Genomic DNA, 21,733 nt, shown 5'->3' on the forward strand with positions numbered 1-21,733 from the left:
ACTGGGAAATTATTTAATATCACTATAGCAATTAACAACAACAAAAGTGTCAATTAATTAAAATAGCAGAAATATGTGTAGATGTGTACATATGTGTGTATACATATATGTATGTATATATTTGTGTGTGTATATATGCATGTGTATGTATGCCATGATCACTCAGGTCCTTCTTGGCGTTTGCGAAGTGTCTTGGTTTTTGTCTGAAAAATGTCACTCTTTTACTTTTATCTGTTTATTTTAATACAACTCTTGGTTTTGTCTTCCTGGCTTATGGTCAGATGAAATCTGTTTATTTACAAATGTTCGATGATATGTTGAGTGGCTGACTCTCCCTTCTGTTTAATATCTTTTTTGTCTTCCATTTACTGAGATTGGGGTGGGATGGGGGTGGGCAGGAACTGGTTTGATGGAGGCAAGAGGAGCTTTGCTTTTCTATTTCTGTTTATTGTTTGTTTTTGTTCTGTTACAAAAAAATAAATAAAATAAATCGTATGTAAACAGCAGGGGGTGTTGAAGGCCTGGTTTGAATTGGCCATACAACCTTACATTTCACAAAACATTTAATCTTGCCTCAAGGGGGTTTCAATACACTAACACCACAAGTTACCTACAGCTGCTGCCAAAGGCTCCATACATTAAGGATCCCGAAAGGCAGTGTGCTGTCCCTGTATCGGCCAGTGTTTTGTTTTCATATTTTTATTCATAAACAAAGCAGCATGAGGCTCCAAATTAACATTTTTAACTCAGCCACATTCTTATTACTGCAATTACTAAAAGAGACAACAAGGTGGTTTATAAATTCACTTCAAGCTTAAGCTTAAAAAAAGCTGTATCTGATTTTTAAACTGCTTTTGCCTAGTTATAGTCTGCTTTCTGCTCCATGCTGTTTTCTACTTACCTGTAGTGTCATGTGTGTATGTATGTGTGTGACTGTTCAGGTTGAGGCCAAGTAAGATTAAAAATGCTATAACTGCTACGGTCCATTGAAATAGACTGTATATCAGTCTAATGTCAACTTGCATAAGGTCAAACTAGCAGGAGAGATCAGGCCAAGTATTAGTTAAAGTTTTGTTTTATTAATACATAAACATAAACTGCAAAAAGAGATACTATCATCAATATTGAGCATTTAAAAACCTCACAGCTGTTCTAAAATGAAAAGCCGGGGCATCTTTGCAGCATGTGTACAAAAGACATCAGAGCCCACAGAGATATGACTGTTCAACAAAGTGACACATAACCAAATCAACAAAGTTTAAGTTATTTAAATAGTCATGAAAGCCATGCAGATGGGAGAGGATATGTTACATTCAGCAAGCTGGAAGCATCGAGTTGTCATGAGGCACGGTTTACACATTGCTTCACACACACTTTAAGAATTCATGTGTGCTCAGAACAACACTTGTTATGGTACGCTTTTGTTATTAATGGTATTGCTGGCATAGTAAGATTATGGGCAGAGGAAACAATGCAAAGACAAATGTAATCATTAGTCCTGGTGAGGTTGAAAGCTAGACCCCTTTGTTAGTATGATTCACTGCAGCAGAGCTTTAATCTATTTCAATCATAAGATAATGACAAGTCACTCAAGTCCAGGCATGGTCATTACCTCAGAGTTACAGTAAGTTACCATGTTGTTGTAGTTTCAGTTGTATCTGAGAAAATCTGTATTTCTAAATGTGCTACTGACTCTAAATGTGCTCTACTCTATTGTGAATAAAGAAATATACAAGGTGTTGCTGTATTGTCAGCAGTTGTCACTTAAAGCTGTTCATTTTTTGCATGTGATGATCTGCTTAAAACCTGTGTACATTGTCTACAGTGAAGGCGGTATTTAGAGTTGACATTTTTTGACTAGCTTGAAGTGAGCATTAACTTTAAAGAGCCTTAAAAGCAAGAGGATATTAGTTCTTCCTCTGTTGTCACCATCTCTGCGTAGGTTTAGTGTGGATCGTGACTTGCAGTGAATAAGTTGAGACAGTATTAAAGACTTGTTGCTAGCCAACTTAATGTTAGTCAAGCCAAAATAAAAAAGAGATAAAACATGTTTACCAATGCATCTTACTATTGTGCTTCTGGCACAGTACTGCCTCTGGTCAAACTTTGAAACCAGGGATTTTCTTTTTGTGTGTGTAGAGTTTTCTCTGGGACTAGTTTGTTGCCATTTCCCTATTCTCCCTATGAGTTTTTTAGTTCAAGATGTGATGTGAATGTCAGATGCCCTTGAGTGACAAAGTTTGAAGCCCCAGCTGACAGCATGAATCTCTGGCTAAATAATAACTGACTCGAACTTGATTTAGTTACCTTGAAAGGAGGACATCAGATACCAGAGTAAACAACATTCTGAAGGTCGACTACTGTTCAACAAACTGGATAGAAAAGCATTTAAAAATTCATGTTTTGGTTTTTAACTGTTCCATATATTACTATGGTTATTGAGCAGCAATGAGGTGCTCTAAGTACAAATCATTCTCTATAAAGCCAGTCAAGAATCTTTGTTCTCCAAAATATAGGCTAATGTTTGCAAAAAAGTTTTCTGAGGCTAACATTTAACTGAGCAAACTGGTGACAGATCTCTGCTTTCCTATAAAAAAGAGGATAGTGCGTTTTTAGTAAGAGCACAGCAGAGGATGAGCCGGTTTGGTGCAGCAGGCAGACAGGATATGAAACTATTTGTGATCAAACTAGAGCTGTAAGTATTTAGAATAACCATAAATTATTGCAACAGAGCATTCCACGTTTAAACAAAACATAACTCACTCCAAATTAACATAATATTATGCTCTAGCTCCAACAAACAACACAGGGATATTTTAGACACAAGAATATCATTAACACAATCTTGAGAAATATACTGTAGAACTAAATAGGACAGCAGGTTTATACAAGTTTACAAGGCAGGTAGCAGTGCCACAGCTTATTAAGTCACTGTGTGTGGAAATTGCAACAAATAAAATCCTTGTGGGTCACCGTGTAGCATGAATTGACTGAGTATTTCAGGTAAATACATTCAGAGGAGCTTGGAAAAAGCATTTTTATTATGCTTTTATCAGCTTGTGGATATCACCATTGGAAGACTTTCTACAGCCTTGATTTTCTGAAAATTATCTGATTGAATGACACACTTCAAAGGATCTCTTCAAAGCAATCAAACCAAGAGCACCCTCTCCAGTGTACGTTACTGTTCTCCAGCACACAGTTGTCCATACCAACACAGCCATCTCTACAGAGCTTATGCTAATGGTGGGAAGCTTTAATGCTTTAAATGCATGTTAACTGCCAAATCATCCTTTTAATGCTTTTCAACTGATCATCAACTAAAAAGACAACCGACAGTGAAAACTGGAGAGACATTGTGTTGTGTTTCAAGTTTAAAAAAACATATTTGATAACCCTGCTAGCTACTGCTAGTCCACAACTAACGGTGGTGTTAGCGACTCATAGAAAAATAGTTACATTAGTTGGGAGGTGGCTTAGCTAAAATATGTGTGGTAGTGCTACACTGTAAAATAGCATAATGTGTAACCACTGAGCTGATGTAACATTAGCTGTTTTCTGATTTGGTTTTCAAAGATGTTGTTTTACTTGAAATATGGCTAGTTGTCGCTCAGAATTTTCATTGTTCATTCTTTGTCCTTGCTGATCAGTTATAAATGCTAAATTATCACGTTTGTTAGATTACCTACAAACAACAACCTAACACAGCAGTGACACTGATAGTATTTCAGCTTCCCACCTATCATTCCATTGGTATCACAGCCACCATGTGAGTATGGTTAACAGCTTTGATAGGTCTGGTTAACTGTTTAATCGTTCCCTCTTGCTTTTTTGTTGATATTTGTGTCACATAATAAGTTGCTTACTAGTCAAAGTTTGACCCATCTTTAACTTGACAAACAACAGCTCACTACACCCTGCAATCATTAATATGCACTTTGCTTTCCTAATATACAAACTGCTTTCTGACCACTTATTGCCTTACCTGACAAAGCTGCAGGGTTGCTTGTCTAAGTGCCAGTTTGGGTCACAGCATGTGGCGTGTCATTGCATGAGTAACAAAAAGGCAACTGCTGTTAACACTGAGGTCGACTGTTTAAGCAGCGTACTGGTGTTTAACCACAGACACCACTCAGAGGATTAAGGGGTGCTACCTATTTTCATTCTGCTCTGTGATGGACCTGTAGTTGAAATTCAGCATCATGAGTTGGGTGTCTGCGGTGGTGGTTGAGTCCTGTGCTCTGGGAGTCTGGGCACCTTTCGGTTGATGTTTGTCTGTTTGCTTTCCTCTCTCCATCCTCCATCTTTTCCTTTCCTCCCATCAGTTTTTTCTTTATTCTGCCTGCACAGTTTGAGAGCCCGGGATATGAACACATCCAGGTCAAACAGACGATCTTTTTGCTTCACAGGAAGAGACTCCAAGCAGTCATCGTTTACTGGCTGAGTGATAGAAGAAGTCGAGGATAGGGGTTGAATTTCTGGGGGAGGAATTAGAGGAGAGATGGGGGGAGATGCTGTTTGAGGTGACTGAGGAGGAAGGAGAGAAGTGGGGGATGAGGGGAGAAGTATGGGAAGAGAGGAGGACAATACCGATGGAAGCGGGCTTAGAGCTTCATCAAATTCAGCTGATGGCTGCCGCAGGACTTCAGTGTAGTGGAAAACAGGAGTTGGGAGGTCAGTTGGGGAGAGAGGAAGAGGGGGAGAGGAGGTGAAGCAGGAGGGTGAGTTTTGCTCCAATGAAGGACTGGGTATGGGGGAGTGCAGACGATTTTGGGTGCTTTTCACCCAGCGAGAAATCTCCTGGAACAAATCCCCTGTTTCCTCCTCTTCCTCACGCTCTGCTTCCTCTCCGTTCATCTCTCCCAGGTCCTCCATGCTGCCACCAATAGGCCCAACAGGCACAGGCAGGCTGTTAGTGTTACGCTTCCAGTGAGACAGATCCAGGATCAGCTTTGGCTCGGAGTAGTGCTGAGGCTTGCCTTCCCTCCAGGCAATTTTATCCAGATAGGATGGAGAGCCCACTTTGTAGTCACAGGAGCGGCCACAGTCCAGATCCCCGTAACCCAAACCACAGGCCCGATCCAGAGAGGAGTGAGAGTTTTCCAGGAAGCGCTCAGCTGAGCTGCTGTGGGAATATTTGCGTGGATCGACCTACATAGGATTGGAAGGAATAATTGGGGATGGAGAAGGTGATAAATAAGGAAGAGAAGAAAAGCAAATTATTAATTTCAGTTATTTTATGAGTTTAACTGCATTTACTCATATTCTGTACCTCAGTATCCTACATTGTAATTGTAAAGTGTTACTACACAAAGTTCAAGAAGCTATGACCAGACAGTTACTGCAACCGTTAGAAAAGCACAGTGCATTTATAGCCCGTACCAACAGTCTGAATGATGCAAGAAATGTGCAATTTTTACATAAACTTATATAAGCAGAATGAGAGAAAACACATGTGCAGAGAATGATGCTAAACGAGGCAAGAGTGTAAAATAGAAAAGTCCACTTTAAATACGCAATAACAAAGTTCATAAGAAGTAAGGTAACACTTCAAAAGCACCATCACTTAGAGTAGCACTGCTTTGAAACTAAGACAAAATATCTCATGCATGAGCTGATCTTTTGTCTTAGCACCTTTAGTTTAATTAGCTTTGCTCAATCAACGGTCGTACTACTGCTACTGGGGAAAATGACAAAACAAATCCAACCTGGGCTTCCTCTAACTGTGAGGTGGAGGTGGCTCGAGGGTCTCTTTGCACCTCCTCCTCCTCTGTGGTGTCTCCCAGGTCAGAGGTGACACGGTCAGGAGGCATGCAGCGACACCTCCCGCTGGACTGCTGCCAGGACACGTCTGTTGATAAACTGTTCTCATACCTGCACGAAGGAAGAAATTAAGTTGTTTATTTAGACTTTAAAAAGTGGGGGTTTTTTTTGGAACAAAAGAATATTTCTGGTAGGATATGTTTATCTCCAGTGGGGAACATTGATAGTTTCTAGAATCACAATAGCTTTTTTAAACAGTTATTCCAACAAATGTTTGCAGTTGGACTGACTTTTTTCTTTTTTCCAACTGGCCTATTGGGAATAACATTCTTAACATGAAATTAACTAAATAAATTCAGGCTTGTAGGCAAATGGTTGATGGATCAAATTCTGGTATCATGCAGTAAAAATGTAAATTATTCTATATAAGATAAGATAAGATAAGATAAGATATTACTTTATTGATCCCCCGGGGGGGAAATTCAGTTGTTACAGCAACCCAGCCATAAGTACAATCAAGAAGAAGTTTCAATACGTTTCAATAAGTAAAAATAAAAAATTAAATATATATTAGTTAGTTTCCTTCAAAATAAACATGTATAATCTAAAAAAAGACAAGGTTAGTAGTTGACTGTCACAGGTGTTTTGACTTCACCAACAAGAGTTTTACTTAAAGCTACAAGTGGCCTTTAATGAATGTAATGAGAAATCAACCTGACTTTTTGTATGCTGATGATATCATTGTGAGACTAGACTACCCAAAGCATCTAGGACAAACTGACAAACTACGAAAATCTGATATAGCAAACTAAAATTGGTTTAGAAAAGGACACAAACTTCCTCATCAGTGTAGAAAAGCCTGAATGTACTCACCTCTCCCAGTGGATGCTGGAGGCCTGACTGTTGCTGTTGCTCAGGCTCTGCTCTGTGACGAGGCTGTCCTCCAGCTCGTCCTCGATGCGGAAAGGGTGCGATGAGGTGGGCTCATCTTCCGGACAGGAGTACTGCAGGAGGAAGGGATGGGACAATGCTGCTTCAGCTGTGAGGCGGTCCATGGGGTTAAAGGTCAAGATGCGCTCCAGGAAGTCAACAGCTGAAGAGAAAAGCAAATATATATTGTCCATGAAATGTGTTCATCTTAAAAACATTCTATTTGATATTCCTCCCTTGAGGCTAAATCATGGGTGTTAGAGCCCAACCATCTCTATCCAGAGAAGCTTCTTTTTAAAAATTATCTATGCCTAAACCATGCCTAAATTATTTGCAAAACTACAACACAGCAGTGTTACATCAGATGAAAATGGCCACTTTGTGAAAATGGAGATTTAATCTTATTTGTCCATATATTTTTTCATACTGTGGGACCTTCATCTTCTCCCCTCCACTCAATTCCCTCTGCTCACCCTGAGCCTCCACTTCAGGTAGCAACTCAGAAAAGGGTTTCTTGACTCTCCATCCATGACTGACGTATGAAGGCATCACCTGGGAAAGGATGACAGTGGGGTTAAACATGCACCCAATTCAATTCCTGCTATAAATCTAATTGTGGTTAAAATCAACAGACAGACATGCAGGCAGGGCCCTTGTTGGAAGTGGTTTTGTATGCATTGCCTGCAGTCCTACTCTTCTCAAGTCTAAAGCAGCAAACAGAACATGACAATGACACCCTGTTCCATATTTAAACAGACATATGAGGAGCTGCAGCCACCGAAGCGTCACCTGTAGCAGGTCTTGTCTGTCCTCGTCTCTCAGCACAGGCACCGTGTTCAGAATCAGCTGCATCTGCTCCAGCTCATGGGCTCCTGGGAGAGGGAGCCAACCAATCAGACACCAGCAGGAGGATGAGTTACATAAGCAGAGGAAAAGATGACCAATTAGAGTCAAACAGGAATACCTAGGAGGTTTGAGCTGTCAGGTGAAAGAAATGGCTTAGTTAAGGGTGTTCAACAATTCTGCAGTGAACTTTTAAAGGTTTTCTATTGAAACATGGATGTAAAAGAGCCCACTAAAATAGAATGTATCTATAACTGTATTACAGATTTGTTTGCATCTTTATTCTCTCTGTGATTATTGATCTGATTGAGTAGGAGTAAATATACCCTGAATATAGCAGGAATGTTTGGCAGCACTTTTTGAAGGTTGTATGAATATCCTTATCATATATCGGCGTGCTTGTATTCCAATTAACCCCATGCAACTTTTTTGGTTTGCTGTGAGTTGAGCTGGGCCTGCAAGGATGAAATGCTGTGAAACTTGACTCAGAGAAACCCCTAAAATTGCATCATAGCTCTGAAAACTGAGGGACAGCAAATATTTCAAATTCCCTGCTTTAGGTTTAACCAGGGGAGCAACATGCTTGAATAGAGGAAGACTGAGGCAGTGCAGCATTTTTCAGACAAGAAAAGGACTGCCCTGTACTATTATACCACTTACTACCAGCAGAGGGTGCTAGATTATCATATTTATCTAAGAGAGGAGCAGGCTTTGGAGTGTGTCTGGATGAGAGTAAATTGCTTCCACTTTGGTAAACAAAAACATATTGCATCATGTAAACTTTAGCGGCTTAGGGAAAAGGAAGACAAGCATCTCTAAAAGCCGATGTGTGAAAGTCTGGCACAGATGAACCACGGGGAACAGATGACGCTGAGAGTTTATAGCATCATGTCTCTTGTGGTGTAGAGGGCTGGTGGAGGTCAAATAAGGCCTGTCAGAGGGAGCTACATCAGCTTCAGACAGCAAGATTTTCTCTATCATCATTGTTATTCTGGTCAGGCAAAGAAGTAGCCTGCAGAAAGAGAATAAAGGATCTTTGGAGGAGGACACTGCAAGGAAAGACTCTCCTTAGCTTTCAGCTGATGTCACCTTGTAATGGATACTTAGAGCACCTGTTTTGCATCTCTGCTGGACAGAACTTAACATAGGGAAACAAATCAGATTAACAATGCCATTAAATTTTACTGATTCACTTGATTGCATTACTGTATCCTCTTGGCCCATCAGAGGCTTGTTTCCAGTGTTCTATCTTGTCTGTGCAAGTCCACTGAGTTCATCTTTATTTTTTGAATGCAACAAGACTTTGCTAAATCAATTTCCTTTGAATTATTTTGCATATATCAAAAATGTCCTTTATGGGTGCCAAATCAAATTTGCAAAAATGCCAGAAAATGAATGATAAAACTGCCAGTTCCACAAAACACATTTCCATGAAAGATACTGCAGGACTGTTAGTAACAAGATGATTCTGCTGAATACAAACGATTTGATCACATTTATTATTTTGTCATATTGATAATCAGAAGTGTTCAGAAGTTTCTGCTGGCCAAGAAGGACAGGATTACATTGTTTTAACTAAGACTGTTTGAAAGACAAGAGGTATACCTGCAAACAGCATGTGTCCAGTGAGCATCTCAGCCAGTATGCAGCCAGCAGCCCACATGTCTATAGCCTTGGTGTAGTTGTTGGGGGACAGGAGCAGACGAGGGGAACAGTACCACTTAGTTACCAGACCCTCGGACAGATAACCCTGGAAGAAGTGAGGAGGAGGAGGAGGAAGTGAAGATAGAGCATCAGAACAACATACGTACGTCTACTTACATTAAAGAAAAGCATGCAATGAATAGGTTTGAAACTAGTTGTATCCTTCAGTAGTCTGCATGCTCTTGCACACAAATGAGGCGTTTAATTTTCGCACAGTCAGAACAATAAAGCTTCCAGTGAGTTTGATTTTGAAACCAATGTTAAGTCAGTAATGTCAACTACTAAAAAATAAACTTCAGCTCACAGGAGGCATTTTGATTTGCGATCAAAAAACTTCATTATTTAGGTGAAGATGGAAAATAGCTGCTGGAAATACAGTGCTGTGAAAATATTCCTCTAAACCTCCTCCTGAAGAAGCCAAGTTTCTCTGAGTCTTTGATGTAACAACACACATCCTCATGCTAGGGCTGCTTGTACAAGGCTCCGTTCTGCATTTTACTTTTGTAAATGTGCACCTTGAGAATACCACTGATGACACTGTGCATGGGAATGAGCTATAGACAAAGCTATTACCATACAAACCAGATATATTTGTAATGAGATGGTTTATTTTCTCCGCTGCCATCATTATTGCTCTTATTTTGTTTTAAATGCCACTCCACCTCTCACTCTCTGCAATCGCTTCACTCCCCCACTTTACTTCATCATATCTTTTCTTTTCCTGGCCTTGTATCTCTCCTGAGCCAAAGTTGTCTGCCTGAGGCTCTTGAACTCCTTGACAGTCATGATGTTAGATGACTTTAGACTGTTGCAATGCACTGCCATTTGACTTCTGTAAATTGCCTCCTGTAAATTGCCTCATAGGGAGACATCAGATTTAATTTTTGTCTCAATGGCATATAAAAATGTATGATTGATGACGGTCTCCCTGTCCCTTTATATCTGTTACTTCTTGCAGAATGTATTCTGTCCAGGCTTATTCCATGCAAACAGCATGGAATTCACAGAGATGCAGATGAGTTTTCACACTCTAAATGGGGATCAGGGAAATCTCTATGATCTTGTTGACACCATTTAAATTGTATTTCAGCACCTAAAACACCAGCATGTTATCACACCAGGAAATAATATAGTCCCTCTTGTGATTTAAGACTGCTCCAATAGGGTTTTACATTTTGTTTGTCAGCTGAAAAGCAAGTTTCCTCCTAATATTTGAAGGTTGTAGAACATTTTTTACAGTGAATTCTTTGTCCATTAACATGTTCAGGACATGACTCAGAGCCTTTATTCATTGTGGGCCACCCACAGCAAAGTTCCCACTTATACATCACATCCAACTCTGTCGGGATGAACGGTTATGAATTTGCAGAATAGCACGTTTCTTACGCTACAATGAATTACTGCAGCCAATCTGACCTCGTTGCACCTTACATACTGCCCTCCCTTCTCTTCATGGCCGTCCTGTTCTCTTCTGTGTGCCAGCAGATGACGGAGCAGAAACTGATTCTGAGTACCCAATGATAGTCTGACGTTACTCACCTCCTCTTACACCTGCTAGTCCGTCTTTCTGAAATTCAATGTTAGACTGAGAGGAATACGGTCTGAGTTCCTCATGCTTATATCCCTCTTTGTCGTCATTCTCTTTTTCCTTCATCCTCTTAACCCTCAACCTTTTCCCTCCTTCCATCAGCTCCCACTTTCCTCTCCGTGAATTCCCTTAATCCCTCTTCACCTCAGTGTTTCTCTCCATCAACATCAGCAGCACAGACTGTTTCCTTTGCCTCTCCTCTTTTCTTCACACTTCACCCCATCTGTCTCTTTCCGCCACCATGCTTGCTTCACCTCCCTTCTCACCTTTTTCATCCCTCCTTCTCTTCTTTCCAGCTACAGTTCCACCTGTCTTCTCAAACTGTATCTTTCATTACTTTTCTTCCTTATTTTCCCCTACTTGCTCACCTCTCCTCTCCGTTCCTTTTCTCAGTCCCTCATCCAGGTCATGAATAATTTTTGAGCAGATTCAGCGCTGCCTCAGCAGGTGACATTCAGCCACAGACACTCAAAGACTTTCTCCTTCTTCAAATTTTCTTGTGGTGTTGTCTGTAAACAACATCACAAATATAGTTTTTCATGTTCTCTGGTTGCTTTTCTTCCCTCTCAAGTAAACGTTTGTGGGTGCAGTCAGAGGAGCACATTTAGACAGCTCCACACACAGCCATATATTGATGCAGAGCAGAGCCAGAGTGTGCTGTAAAAATGCTGTGGTAAAACATGGACCATGAATTACACTGGAAGGAAATGTAGGAGGGATTTCTATGAGGAGATAATTTGAAGTGAGAAATAGAAATATAAACTTGCAAATCTTGCTGCCAAAAATGACACAATACAAAACCTAATTAAAATTGAATATGATGAAAGGGCTCGCAGAGCAAAATACAGTAAATAAGCCCCCAGTCTTGTTTCCCAGTCTAATAAAACAGTTAATATAATTTCCAGGGGCGGAAAGAGAACTGAAATATTATACTCAAGTGAAAGTACAGTTACTTCACATTTTACATACGTAGAAGTGAAACTAGCAGTCAGTTAATGTACTCAAGTAAAGTAAGTTCTTCTTTCTTTGAAATTTACCAGAAGTACTGAGTTACTTATTTTTACCAATCATAGTTTGGGAGGATTTAAGATATGCCCCCTTAATTATGTCTAAACTTATTTTCCCCAAAAAATTGTTAAAACAGTTGAAGTGCTTTTGACTAAACCTACCCAGGGGGAAGTTATTGAACGTGTTTGCAGCCTCTTTTGTCAAGATTGCACTTTGTAGATGGTCCCTGCATACTTAAATCATTTACAGAGAGGCTTGTTATTTACTGTGAGACAAAAATAAAGACTTAGGGCCCAATCTACTAAAGGTTTGCGTGTATAAAAACATGTGCAAACTTGATAGCGCACGCAAAGCAGATGTTCTAACCGGGAGCACAGAGGATTGCGTCTGTCAAATGAGTAAAATCGCAGTCCATTTAGCGTGTTTGCCTTCATGAATATGCAGAATATATGCAGATTATCAGAACGTGCAAAATACTGGGAGGAAGAGATGCAAATGTAATCATTTAGCACACGCAATGTTATTTATCAAACCTGAAGCAGATAGCGGGTGCTGTTTTTGCGTCTATATTAAGCACGTTTGAAAGGCAGGTGCAAAGTGGCACAGCGTTACGCACAAATGGCTGTGGTCACTGTGGTGAGAAGGAGGCATAGGCGCAATGACAGACGACAGAGAGAAAGAATCCTCCGTGCGCGTCAACATATTTTGACTGTCAAAAATAAAAACAGTAGAGACATATACAATGTCTGCTAAATGACATTGTAACATATCGTCTATCCAGCAATGCCATATTTGAGCCGCTGGATGACCTAATTAAGGGCTGATTTGGAGCCAGTAACAAAAAGGAGCCATGCCATATCTCTTATGGAGAAACTCCTTGCAACACTGCATTTTCTTGCATCTGGATAATTCCAGTGCACCATCGCAGTTAGTGCCGGTGTCTCCCAGTGTCCACCCGTGCGTAATGAACGCTCATCTCCTGTGCTTTCCCTTCCCTCTTCATTCACCGGTTGAAGGACTGCCACTGAATGACTTCCCGACTGTTGCCAGGGAATTGACGGCCATTGTCAGCCCAGACACTGCCCTGACCAGCTGTGCACAAACGATGGCCCGAGTGACCCGACGGAGGGCGTGCACAAAATTGGACCCAGCTCTCACCTCCTGATCAATGGCCTGTAACCCATCCGTCTGATTTCTTTGTTGCTGCAGCAACTCCCAATCAATGTCATCATAACAATCTAGATGCCTTTCTGGGCTCTACTGAGATGTTTTCTGGTCTGAGCTGATTTGAGGAGTATGGTGGGGATTGTCAGACATCTGGTGATGATTCTCAATTTAAGAAAAAAGAGACAGACATTATTTTTACAGTCATGACGGACAACTTACTAAAACACTTTTCAAATAATGAAATCCCGATTTTTTTCCAGTCTATATTCAACGAGACACATGAAGCGAATTCATATTGAACTAATTAAATGTGTCCAATATTAGAAATGCACTGAGATTTATTAAGGGAAAGTTTTTCCTTTTTTCTTCTGTGTATATCTTGCTTTCTTCTTTTTATTTAATCGGCAGATCTAATTTTCTCACAGCATTGACCTTTTCACAGTTGGCCTCCCAAATCGTGTTTCTTCTGGCAACGCTGAGATGTCTCTGCTGGAGTTCACCGATGTGTTTATTTGCGTCCTCCACCAAAACCTCCAACTCAATGACTTCAAACTTCATTTTTCGTTTACGGCCACTCTGCTCTCTCAAACTCTCCATGGTGACAGCCGATAGCACACGCAAAATCCTCATTAAAATCGGTCTGCACCACTTTTGCACTTGTTATCATTTGCGCACGCAGTCATAGTAGATCACCCGCAAAACGTCCACTTATAGCACGCGCAATATTATAGTTTGCCCAAGCAAATCAACAATCGTTATTTGCTATCTTAGTAGATCAGGCCCTTAATGTATTGTAACTGGTATAAATGGCTGCAAATGTGGCAAGAACATTTTCTTGTTGAATTACTTAAGTCACAAAATGTAACTCTCATTTCAAGGAACTTGTATACATTTTGCTTAAAAAATCTTGAAAAAAGATTTATATATGGCCCTGTCATGTCAATGTATTAAGTGTAAGGAGATATTTTAACTATGACTGAGATGAATTTAGGTGGTAAGGTTTGAGATTTTTGCAGTGTAGATATAATCTAATCATCTGGCTGTCATACGGTTGATGGAAGATTAGCATGTTTTAGCCAACTTTTACTGAGGCTATGTCATTTTTTTTTTGTTTTTTTGTTACAGTTTTTACAACTGAGGTTATGTAAAATGTATCTAACGACAATACTTTTCACAGAAATACTTAGGTGTTGATTTCAAAAACTACTAAGTTACAATTACATCAGTGAAAGTAAATGGTTACTTTCCAGCCCTGATTATTTCCATCACAGCTGAGTTCAATACAGCCCACATCCATTACCACAGAATGTAGGGAAAAAAGCAGCTCTTTGGCTCTGCATTATTAAATAAGAGAGATGATGCTAGCACATTCACTGCAGGCATCTGCTTTGGTGTCAACACTGCAAACAGCACAGCATCATCTTACACACACATTATTTCACACACACATAACCTTGTTAATACAGTTTTATGCTAATGAACAATGACACACTGGTGTTCTGCAGTCTAGTATACACTCACACACATCAGCTGGGACAGACGACCAGCTATCAGCAGTCAGTTGAAGGTGTAGGAGTGTTATGTGCAGCCAGCACTCCTATTGGTTATTAATGCAGCCCCTGTTATCAAAGCAGCAGAGACTCTGTGAAATGAAGAGACTGATACTGCAGCACCAGAAGAAGGGAAAATACAATCTGAGGAAATTAAATGCAGACCTTATTGTGGCATTTATCACACAATAAATACATGATGCCATCACATGCATAATGCATGTTAACTGACATACAATATGAAAATTCATGGCAAAGTTAAATAGAACAGTGAACCACTTTCCAACTGTCTGCCTGCCTGCCTGCTTGCCTGCTTGCCTGCCTGCCTGCTTGCTTGCCTGCTTGCCTGCCTGCCTGCCTGCCTGCCTGCCTGTCTGTCTGTCTGTCTGTCTGTCTGTCTGTCTGTCTGTCTGTCTGTCTGTCCGTCTGTCCGTCCGTCCGTCCGTCCGTCCGTCCGTCCGTCCGTCCGTCCGACCGTCCGTCCGTCCGTCCGTCCGTCCGTCCGTCCATCTATCTATCTATCTATCTATCTATCTATCTATCCGTCCATCCATCCATCCATCCATCCATCCATCCGCCCATCCATCCACCCATCCATCCACCCATCCAACCATCCAACCATCCATTGTCAAGCAGTAGATGAAGCATGAACATTGTGTTCTCTGACAGACAGTGCACTCACTGTAGATACACAGTGTGAGAGCACAAAAATAAAGGGAGAGAAGAGATAGGAACGAGAAAGAAGTCAACCTTGTTTCTGCTGTCCTGAATGACCCAAACTTCCTACATCTCTCTCTTTCTCTTTTTTCTCTTTCTTTCTCTTCCTCTTCTCATAGCTATTCATCTTTGCACTCTAACTCCCTCTCCTTCTTTCATCCCTTCCTCTGCCTTTGTTCTTTTCCCCTCCACTTCTTCCACCCTCCTTTATTGCTCCTCAACTGTTCTCTGCCTCCCCCTGTCATCCCCCTCCGAACGCACCTCCTGTGTCTGCACCCAGCTGATCCCCGGTCCCGTGTTCTGAGCGGACAAAGATCGCCTTTCACCAAAGCTCCTCTCCACATGCACAGGTCCACAATCGGACACACACACACACACACACACACACACACACACACACACACACACACACACACACACACACACACACACACACACACACACACACACACACACACACACACACACACACACACACACACACACATCCTGCCCTGCTAGAGTTACAGTAATGCTGTGGGATCTTCATGCATAATAGAGCAGCACAATGAAGCAGTAAATTGTTACATTTATCTCTCAGCAGCCTTCATATACAATAGAGGGGCTTCTCACAGGTTTGATTAGCATTGAACCTGAGACCAAGTTTGGTAAGAAGATTTAAAAATGATGTATATTTTGTGGTAAAGAGAGTAAGCCTTAGGGGAAAGGTAGAGGTGGGCAACACTTGACATGAGTGACTTGAAGCTACAATGTCATGTTAAAGTATTTCATTGGCATGGTAGAATCTTATGACAGGATTAAAGATTATGTGATCAATGAATGAGTAAGTCATGTCTGGTCTTGTAATAGTCAAACACCTCACTATCTGTAAATCTTTGTTGAGGAAAATGTTGACAATAGCTGTTTCTTGAGAGTGCTGGCTATACTGGTTGCAAGCATTAAAAGTTACTGTATAGAAAGGACAGGAGGTGTCCTTTGGGCTATTCTTCAGGTACAACAGAAGCTTGAGCTGTCACTTATCCATCAACTTTTTTTAATTTTTGAGATCTTGTCTGTGTTTTTGGTCAGCTTGAGTACATTTTAAAAGCTGTCAATGATACAACCAGTAATTTTTAAGATTTAATTTGAAGTACTGCTTCATTTGTAAAGTTGACATAGTTTTCCCACACTTGTCTTACTAGCATCCTTTCCTACAGTGTATCCATTCCTATGAAAGGACAAGAGTTTGTGCTCTGACGTCTGCCAACCACACAGGGTCGGGGCTCTAGGAGCCGCTGATAACAGCTCTGCCTCAAAGGGAGGGAGCAGAGATAATGTTTAATATTACAATACTCTCCCCAGATTCATCCATCATGAGAAGACCAGCCCACGCTGAGTCAGAGCGATGAGCAGAGAGAAAAATCCTCCTCTACTCTGCTGACTTGGATATTTATGGTTTGATTAATCTCTGGAGAGCAAGAATCAAAGACTAAATCAGTGCAGCCAATACTTTGTGGATCTGGACTTTTATGCTGGCTTGTACTCTGAAGATTATGGATTATAAAATTAATATAAAACTGGTTAGTGAGAGAACATGAGCGTACAGAGAGTAATGATCACAGGCATTTATTGGCCTCTAGTTTAAGAGCATTTGGCACATTTGCAACACACTTACATAACCCCAAAAACATCAGTGTGTATAATCAGGGTAAAGCTGAAATTGTTGTACAAGTGATGCAGATGTTTTAGTATCTTAAATGTTTATGACATCATCAGACATGTGTGTTTACATGGATTTTTTTTAAATGACATGCTGGTCTGCATGTGCAGTATGTAATTTTGGTAAGTAGCATGAAAACCTCTTAGAGACTGAAATGGCGAGAGGTAACACTGTAGTTTTGCTTTTTGCGTCGGTCCCTCACCTTATGAGAATAGTGAGGGTCAACTATCCTGGCCAGACCGAAGTCCCCGATCTTGAGCAGCAGTTGTTCAGTGTTAATAAATATGTTGGCGGGCTTCAGGTCTCTGTGCAGGACGTTGGCTGAGTGGATGAACTTTAGTCCCCGCAGCAGCTGGTAGAACAGCAGAGTGGCATGACCTGTTCAAAGTCAAACGATAGATATCAAGATACATCCTGCTGCTTATGTTCTATCTCTTGTAATTACTGTAAAAATGCTTCATCTTTATTCATTAGCAAGTAAAAAGCTGCATTAAATATGCAATTTAAGTGTCTTCATTGAACTATGAACATTGAACCTGACAAAAGTCACATAATCATAGGCACATCACTGTTAAATTCAGACCTCCTCAAGTTTGACGTGTTGATCTAGGAAAACTTTCACAAAAACAAAGAGAGATAACTCAAACATTATGATTTTGTTTATTCAATACATCCACTAATTTTTCCCCCTACATTTTAATGGGGGAAAAATCAAAGTGGTGGATTTACTTTTCAGTGTAAGGCAAACGTCTAACATTAGCATCCATACAGACATCATTATCTTACTTCACAAAATCTAACTCTAAATCTCAGGGAAGGATTGAGGAGGTGGCCATTGCCCCACTCAAAATCTGATTTGCTATTTAGGCTGTGCTGCCACAGGCTGCCTGTAGTTTCTTTTGAATTTGAGCACATTTCAACATTTTGTCTGACCTTTACATTATTCATTTAGACATACATCTTAAGGAGTCCTTAAAGGAGACATAATATGAAACCCACTCTCTAAGCAGTGAACACCATGTCAAAAAAGTCTTGGCTCCACCCCTGTTAAAGCGTGCCCACACAAAATTTGTGTTACTCTCATTTTTTGGCAAATACACATGAAAATTATGTTTTGTTCTCCAGTCTTCACAGAGTGTGTTAATGAGAAGGAAAAAACATGCAAAAACATGAATGAAATAAATTAATGGGATTTTGCAAAGTGAGAATTATGGATGTGGATGATCTCATCACAACATAAACACAGCCAGCAGTGCAGCAATAAAACAGTAGTCACACTGTAGTAAAAAATTGTTTTGACTCAAACTGTCAAAAATTAAAGAAAATTATATTTAGAATCTAGTTACATGTTGAGATTTTGTTTCTCATACCTGCTTGTAGTGGTCCTTGTTCCAGCAGTCGAGCCAGGTCAGTCTCCATGCACTCCTGGACGATGTACAAGGCACTCAGCTGGGTCGGGTCTCTGGGCAGGGGTCGTCCGTATGGTGCCAATACCTCATGTACCCTCACCACGTTTTCATGGTGCAGTCGCCGAGTTATTTTAACCTCCCGCAGGGCGTGTTTTACTGTCACGGCATCACGCATCACTAGCTTTTTAATTGCCACTCGTTGCCCGGTGCGCTGGTCCAAGGCTGAGAGCACAAGGCCTGTGACTCCCATGCCGAGAGGTTGGAGATCAACAAAGTGGCCACCCAGGTCGAAGCCATGGGGGAAGAAGGGGGCGTTGTGTCTGGCCATGGAAGATCTCTCTGGAGAAATGTAAATAGATTCCTCAAGCTTGATGGATCCCTAAAATATCTAGTTTTGGGGTTCTTTCTAAATTATGCTGGTATGAGTAGAACCTTAGATAGAGGCCTGTTTTTCTCTATGTAGCTGGTGCATGAATATTTCTATTGTTATGTAGACCTAAATTCAATATAACAACTACTGAAAGTTGTTGGCAGTTTTTGGAGCCTTTGAAAAGTTCAGGTATAGATTATTTTACGCAGAACTTGGGTCCAGAATTTCAAACTGTGCTCAGTACTGCTGGCAGGTTAGAGAAGGAATTATTTCCTTCAGGCATAAGAAGTTTCTTTGTGCATCATCTTTTCCTCCTCTTCTGTTTCTGTGTGGGCAGATCTTGATTGAATCATCCTTACACTGAACCAGCAGAAGTTAATGTGCTCCTGAACACAACATCTGAGGTGTTTGGGACATGGACTGTCTAAGTAACAAGCAACTTAAAAACATACAAATTGGTTTAGTCTGTGATCTTGTTGCTGCAGTTTTAAGTGATTCGTCTATTACATTTCAAAACAGCAGATCTTTTTCCTAAAACTACTCTTTTTTACACTACACATGATGATATCTCTCTCTGATCCATTGATGATTTTAAGGCTGTATTCAGCTGCAGCAGGAATGCTCTGATCTTTCACTGTATCTTCTTCACTCAAAGACAGTCAGAATATCAGTGAGTCTTATTAATACTACCCAGGGCAGGGGTATCCATAGAAACAGCCATCTGTGTGGTTGATCCTGCTCTTACATGTGTAGATGCATCATGGGACAGCAGCAGCAGCAGGCAGGAGGGTGCTGGGCTCTGCGCTCCCCTCTCTCATTTTCTGCACGCTCAGCTGTGTTTGTCATAAGACTGTAATCCTCATCGACCAGTCAAAGCCTTCGATTGCAAACCAGGAGATGAGGAAGAGGAGGAGGTGGGGTTATGTGAGTTTAAATTCAATGAGGCTGTAGGCTCCTCCTCTTCTTCCATGATATCAGGGAGAGAGTCTCAATCAGTCAGTCTGACGAGTTCATTCAGAGTGAGGTCCACAGTTGGACAGCGGACAAATCCTGGCCCTGTGCTCCTCTGTGTGTGTTTGTGTGTGTGTGTGTGTGTGTGTGTACGTGCGTGTGTTTAATCCCTCAGTTAATCTGCTTCCTGTTGCCGTCTCATGAATGCAGGGATTTCAGCATCAGGCCATGGTCACTGTGGAAAAAGATACTGCTATTAGTTGCGTCGCTCAACACATCTGCTGCCACTGCTGCTGATACTGGGGAAGAAAAGAGGGAATGGGAGCCACACAGAAGATAGCAACAGAGCCAGTGTGTTAAGAGGGGCTCTGTCCCAAGAGAGTTGGCATTACATAACACTGAATGGCATTGTAACCTGATCTACAGCCACGCAACAATGTGCTTACAGAGGATGACCATGTCATTCAATGCTTTAATATGAAGCTGACACAATCTGATCAGTTTTGAAAAGTTAAGAATGTACCTTCACATTGCATCTTTTAAATTGCATCAACCTTTGTTGTTTTACTTGATTAATTTGAAGTCGTACAAATTAAAGGTGAGCTACAAACGTAGCTCTACTCCCCCTCCTGTAAGGTCATATAATGGTAGAAAACAAAAGCATTGACTTTCTGCTATCCCTGCATCCCACGGCTGTACGAAACGCAAACAATCCATCAATCCACAAAACAAATCTCTTTGCTGTCAAAGGCCTGAGGGCAAGCTTCAGCATTAACTCTCTCCCTCTCTTCCCCCTCAAGAAACAGAGAATGTGCACTCAATAAGTTCCCTACAACAGCCTTAAAAATACTTACAAACATGCTCCATGTTGGTGTGCGCCTCAGTCAGGGCTTAGAGGCTGTCAGACTGTAAAGTGAGAACAGAGTGCCCAGGAGCATTGACAGTAGTGCTGGGTGGGAGGTGCAACACTGGGCCAACTTAATATATAATGCATAACCAGTGGAGATGGCTGCTTCATGTGTTCACTGTCCATATTTCTCCAGTTATGCAAGCAGAATTCAGCCCAGAAATTAGAATAATTTGTAGTTTCTCCAAGCAAAAAGTAAAAGTCCTAATTTGCCATCATGGATCCCATTTTCAGAATAATCTGAGTCTTTTTTGATTGAGGATGAAATTAAAACTATACCTATACTTAGCCAATCTGTAGTAGGATGAGTCCAAATACATAGGAACAGACGAGGCTCCATCTACTATGTGCAGCTGCTTCTGTTTTATAATTGTGTTGTTGTTTTTTCTCACATCCCCTCAAAACTCAATTTTCTCCCCAGCAGGCAGTTTCAATTGAGCTGGGAAACGCTGCATCCTCCCTGCACACTAGCTTCATGCAGCTGCCTTTGTGTGTCTACCTCCACTCCAGTTACGCCCCTCTGACAGAACAAAACACTCAGATGGAAGTACATCTATTAAAACATACTGCCCCTTTCCAGAAGAAGAAAAAGTACACCCGGCTTGTGCTTCTTTTTTTCTTAAAAATTAGCCTCACATTATCTTATCTGTGTCAATATCTGCACGGTGCGCAAAACAAGAGGGGGAAGAAAGAAAGATAACAACAGCAGCCGCCAGTATACTCACGCAGCCGCAGCATGAACCGTCCGCAAACAAAGATCCGAGCAGAAGATGGGAGAGATAAACGAGTCCCTTGAAGCAAAGAAAGTGAAACACGACCGCATCTCTACATCTACCTCTTCTCTTTCTCTCCTGTGTAGTGTGTGTGAGTGGTTCAGTTGATACAATCGAGAAGCAACCGGTACGGGTCGGCACCGGGGACGATCCGGTGAGGTGAGCAGCCAGAAGCTGATACAGAGCCGGTTATTGTGGGAGGATGTCCGCTGTGAGTCCGCTCCGTGCCCCAGGAGAGCTGTGTTTGAGAGAGAGGGGATCACCCTGGTCCAGATGCAAGACCTGAGTGGCTTCACACACTCACACACTCTCACACACATACACTGCAGCAAGGGTGATTAAGCGCCCGTCTCT

The 21,733-nt window shown here is 41.2% G+C and overlaps 1 protein-coding gene across 2 annotated transcripts; it reads right to left on the reverse strand.

Annotated features, from left to right (window-relative positions):
• Window positions 1-1,057: 1,057 nt before the first annotated feature.
• mapk4 (mitogen-activated protein kinase 4) lies at window positions 1,058-21,733 on the reverse strand. Of its 2 annotated transcripts, none has more exons than XM_034691189.1 (9): window positions 21,332-21,733; window positions 18,340-19,934; window positions 17,172-17,347; window positions 9,142-9,286; window positions 7,483-7,565; window positions 7,167-7,245; window positions 6,637-6,856; window positions 5,709-5,874; window positions 1,058-5,151 (listed from the first exon to the last, which is right to left on the reverse strand). In XM_034691189.1, exons 2-9 carry the CDS (start codon window positions 18,704-18,706, stop codon window positions 4,201-4,203), a joined length of 2,187 nt encoding a protein of 728 aa, XP_034547080.1. In that variant the 5' UTR covers window positions 18,707-19,934; window positions 21,332-21,733; the 3' UTR covers window positions 1,058-4,200. The 2 variants fall into 2 exon arrangements, with proteins under 2 accessions (XP_034547080.1, XP_034547081.1); XM_034691190.1 differs by lacking the exon at window positions 21,332-21,733 and adding an exon at window positions 20,554-20,633.

This window comes from Notolabrus celidotus, chromosome 9 (assembly GCF_009762535.1).
Source record: "Notolabrus celidotus isolate fNotCel1 chromosome 9, fNotCel1.pri, whole genome shotgun sequence".
Lineage (NCBI taxonomy): Eukaryota > Metazoa > Chordata > Actinopteri > Labriformes > Labridae > Notolabrus > Notolabrus celidotus.

What these genes read in the sequence shown, in the direction of transcription:
- mapk4 (XM_034691189.1), bottom strand. Translation starts at nt 18,706, where the DNA reads ATGGCCAGACACAACGCCCCCTTCTTCCCCCATGGCTTCGACCTGGGT. An exon ending in ACCCTCACTATTCTCATAAG is followed by an intron (nt 9,287 to 17,171) that starts GTGAGGGACCGA and finishes CACTTCTTCCAG; the next exon opens with GGTTATCTGTCCGAGGGTCT. An exon ending in CACAGTTAGAGGAAGCCCAG is followed by an intron (nt 5,152 to 5,708) that starts GTTGGATTTGTT and finishes AATCCTATGTAG; the next exon opens with GTCGATCCACGCAAATATTC.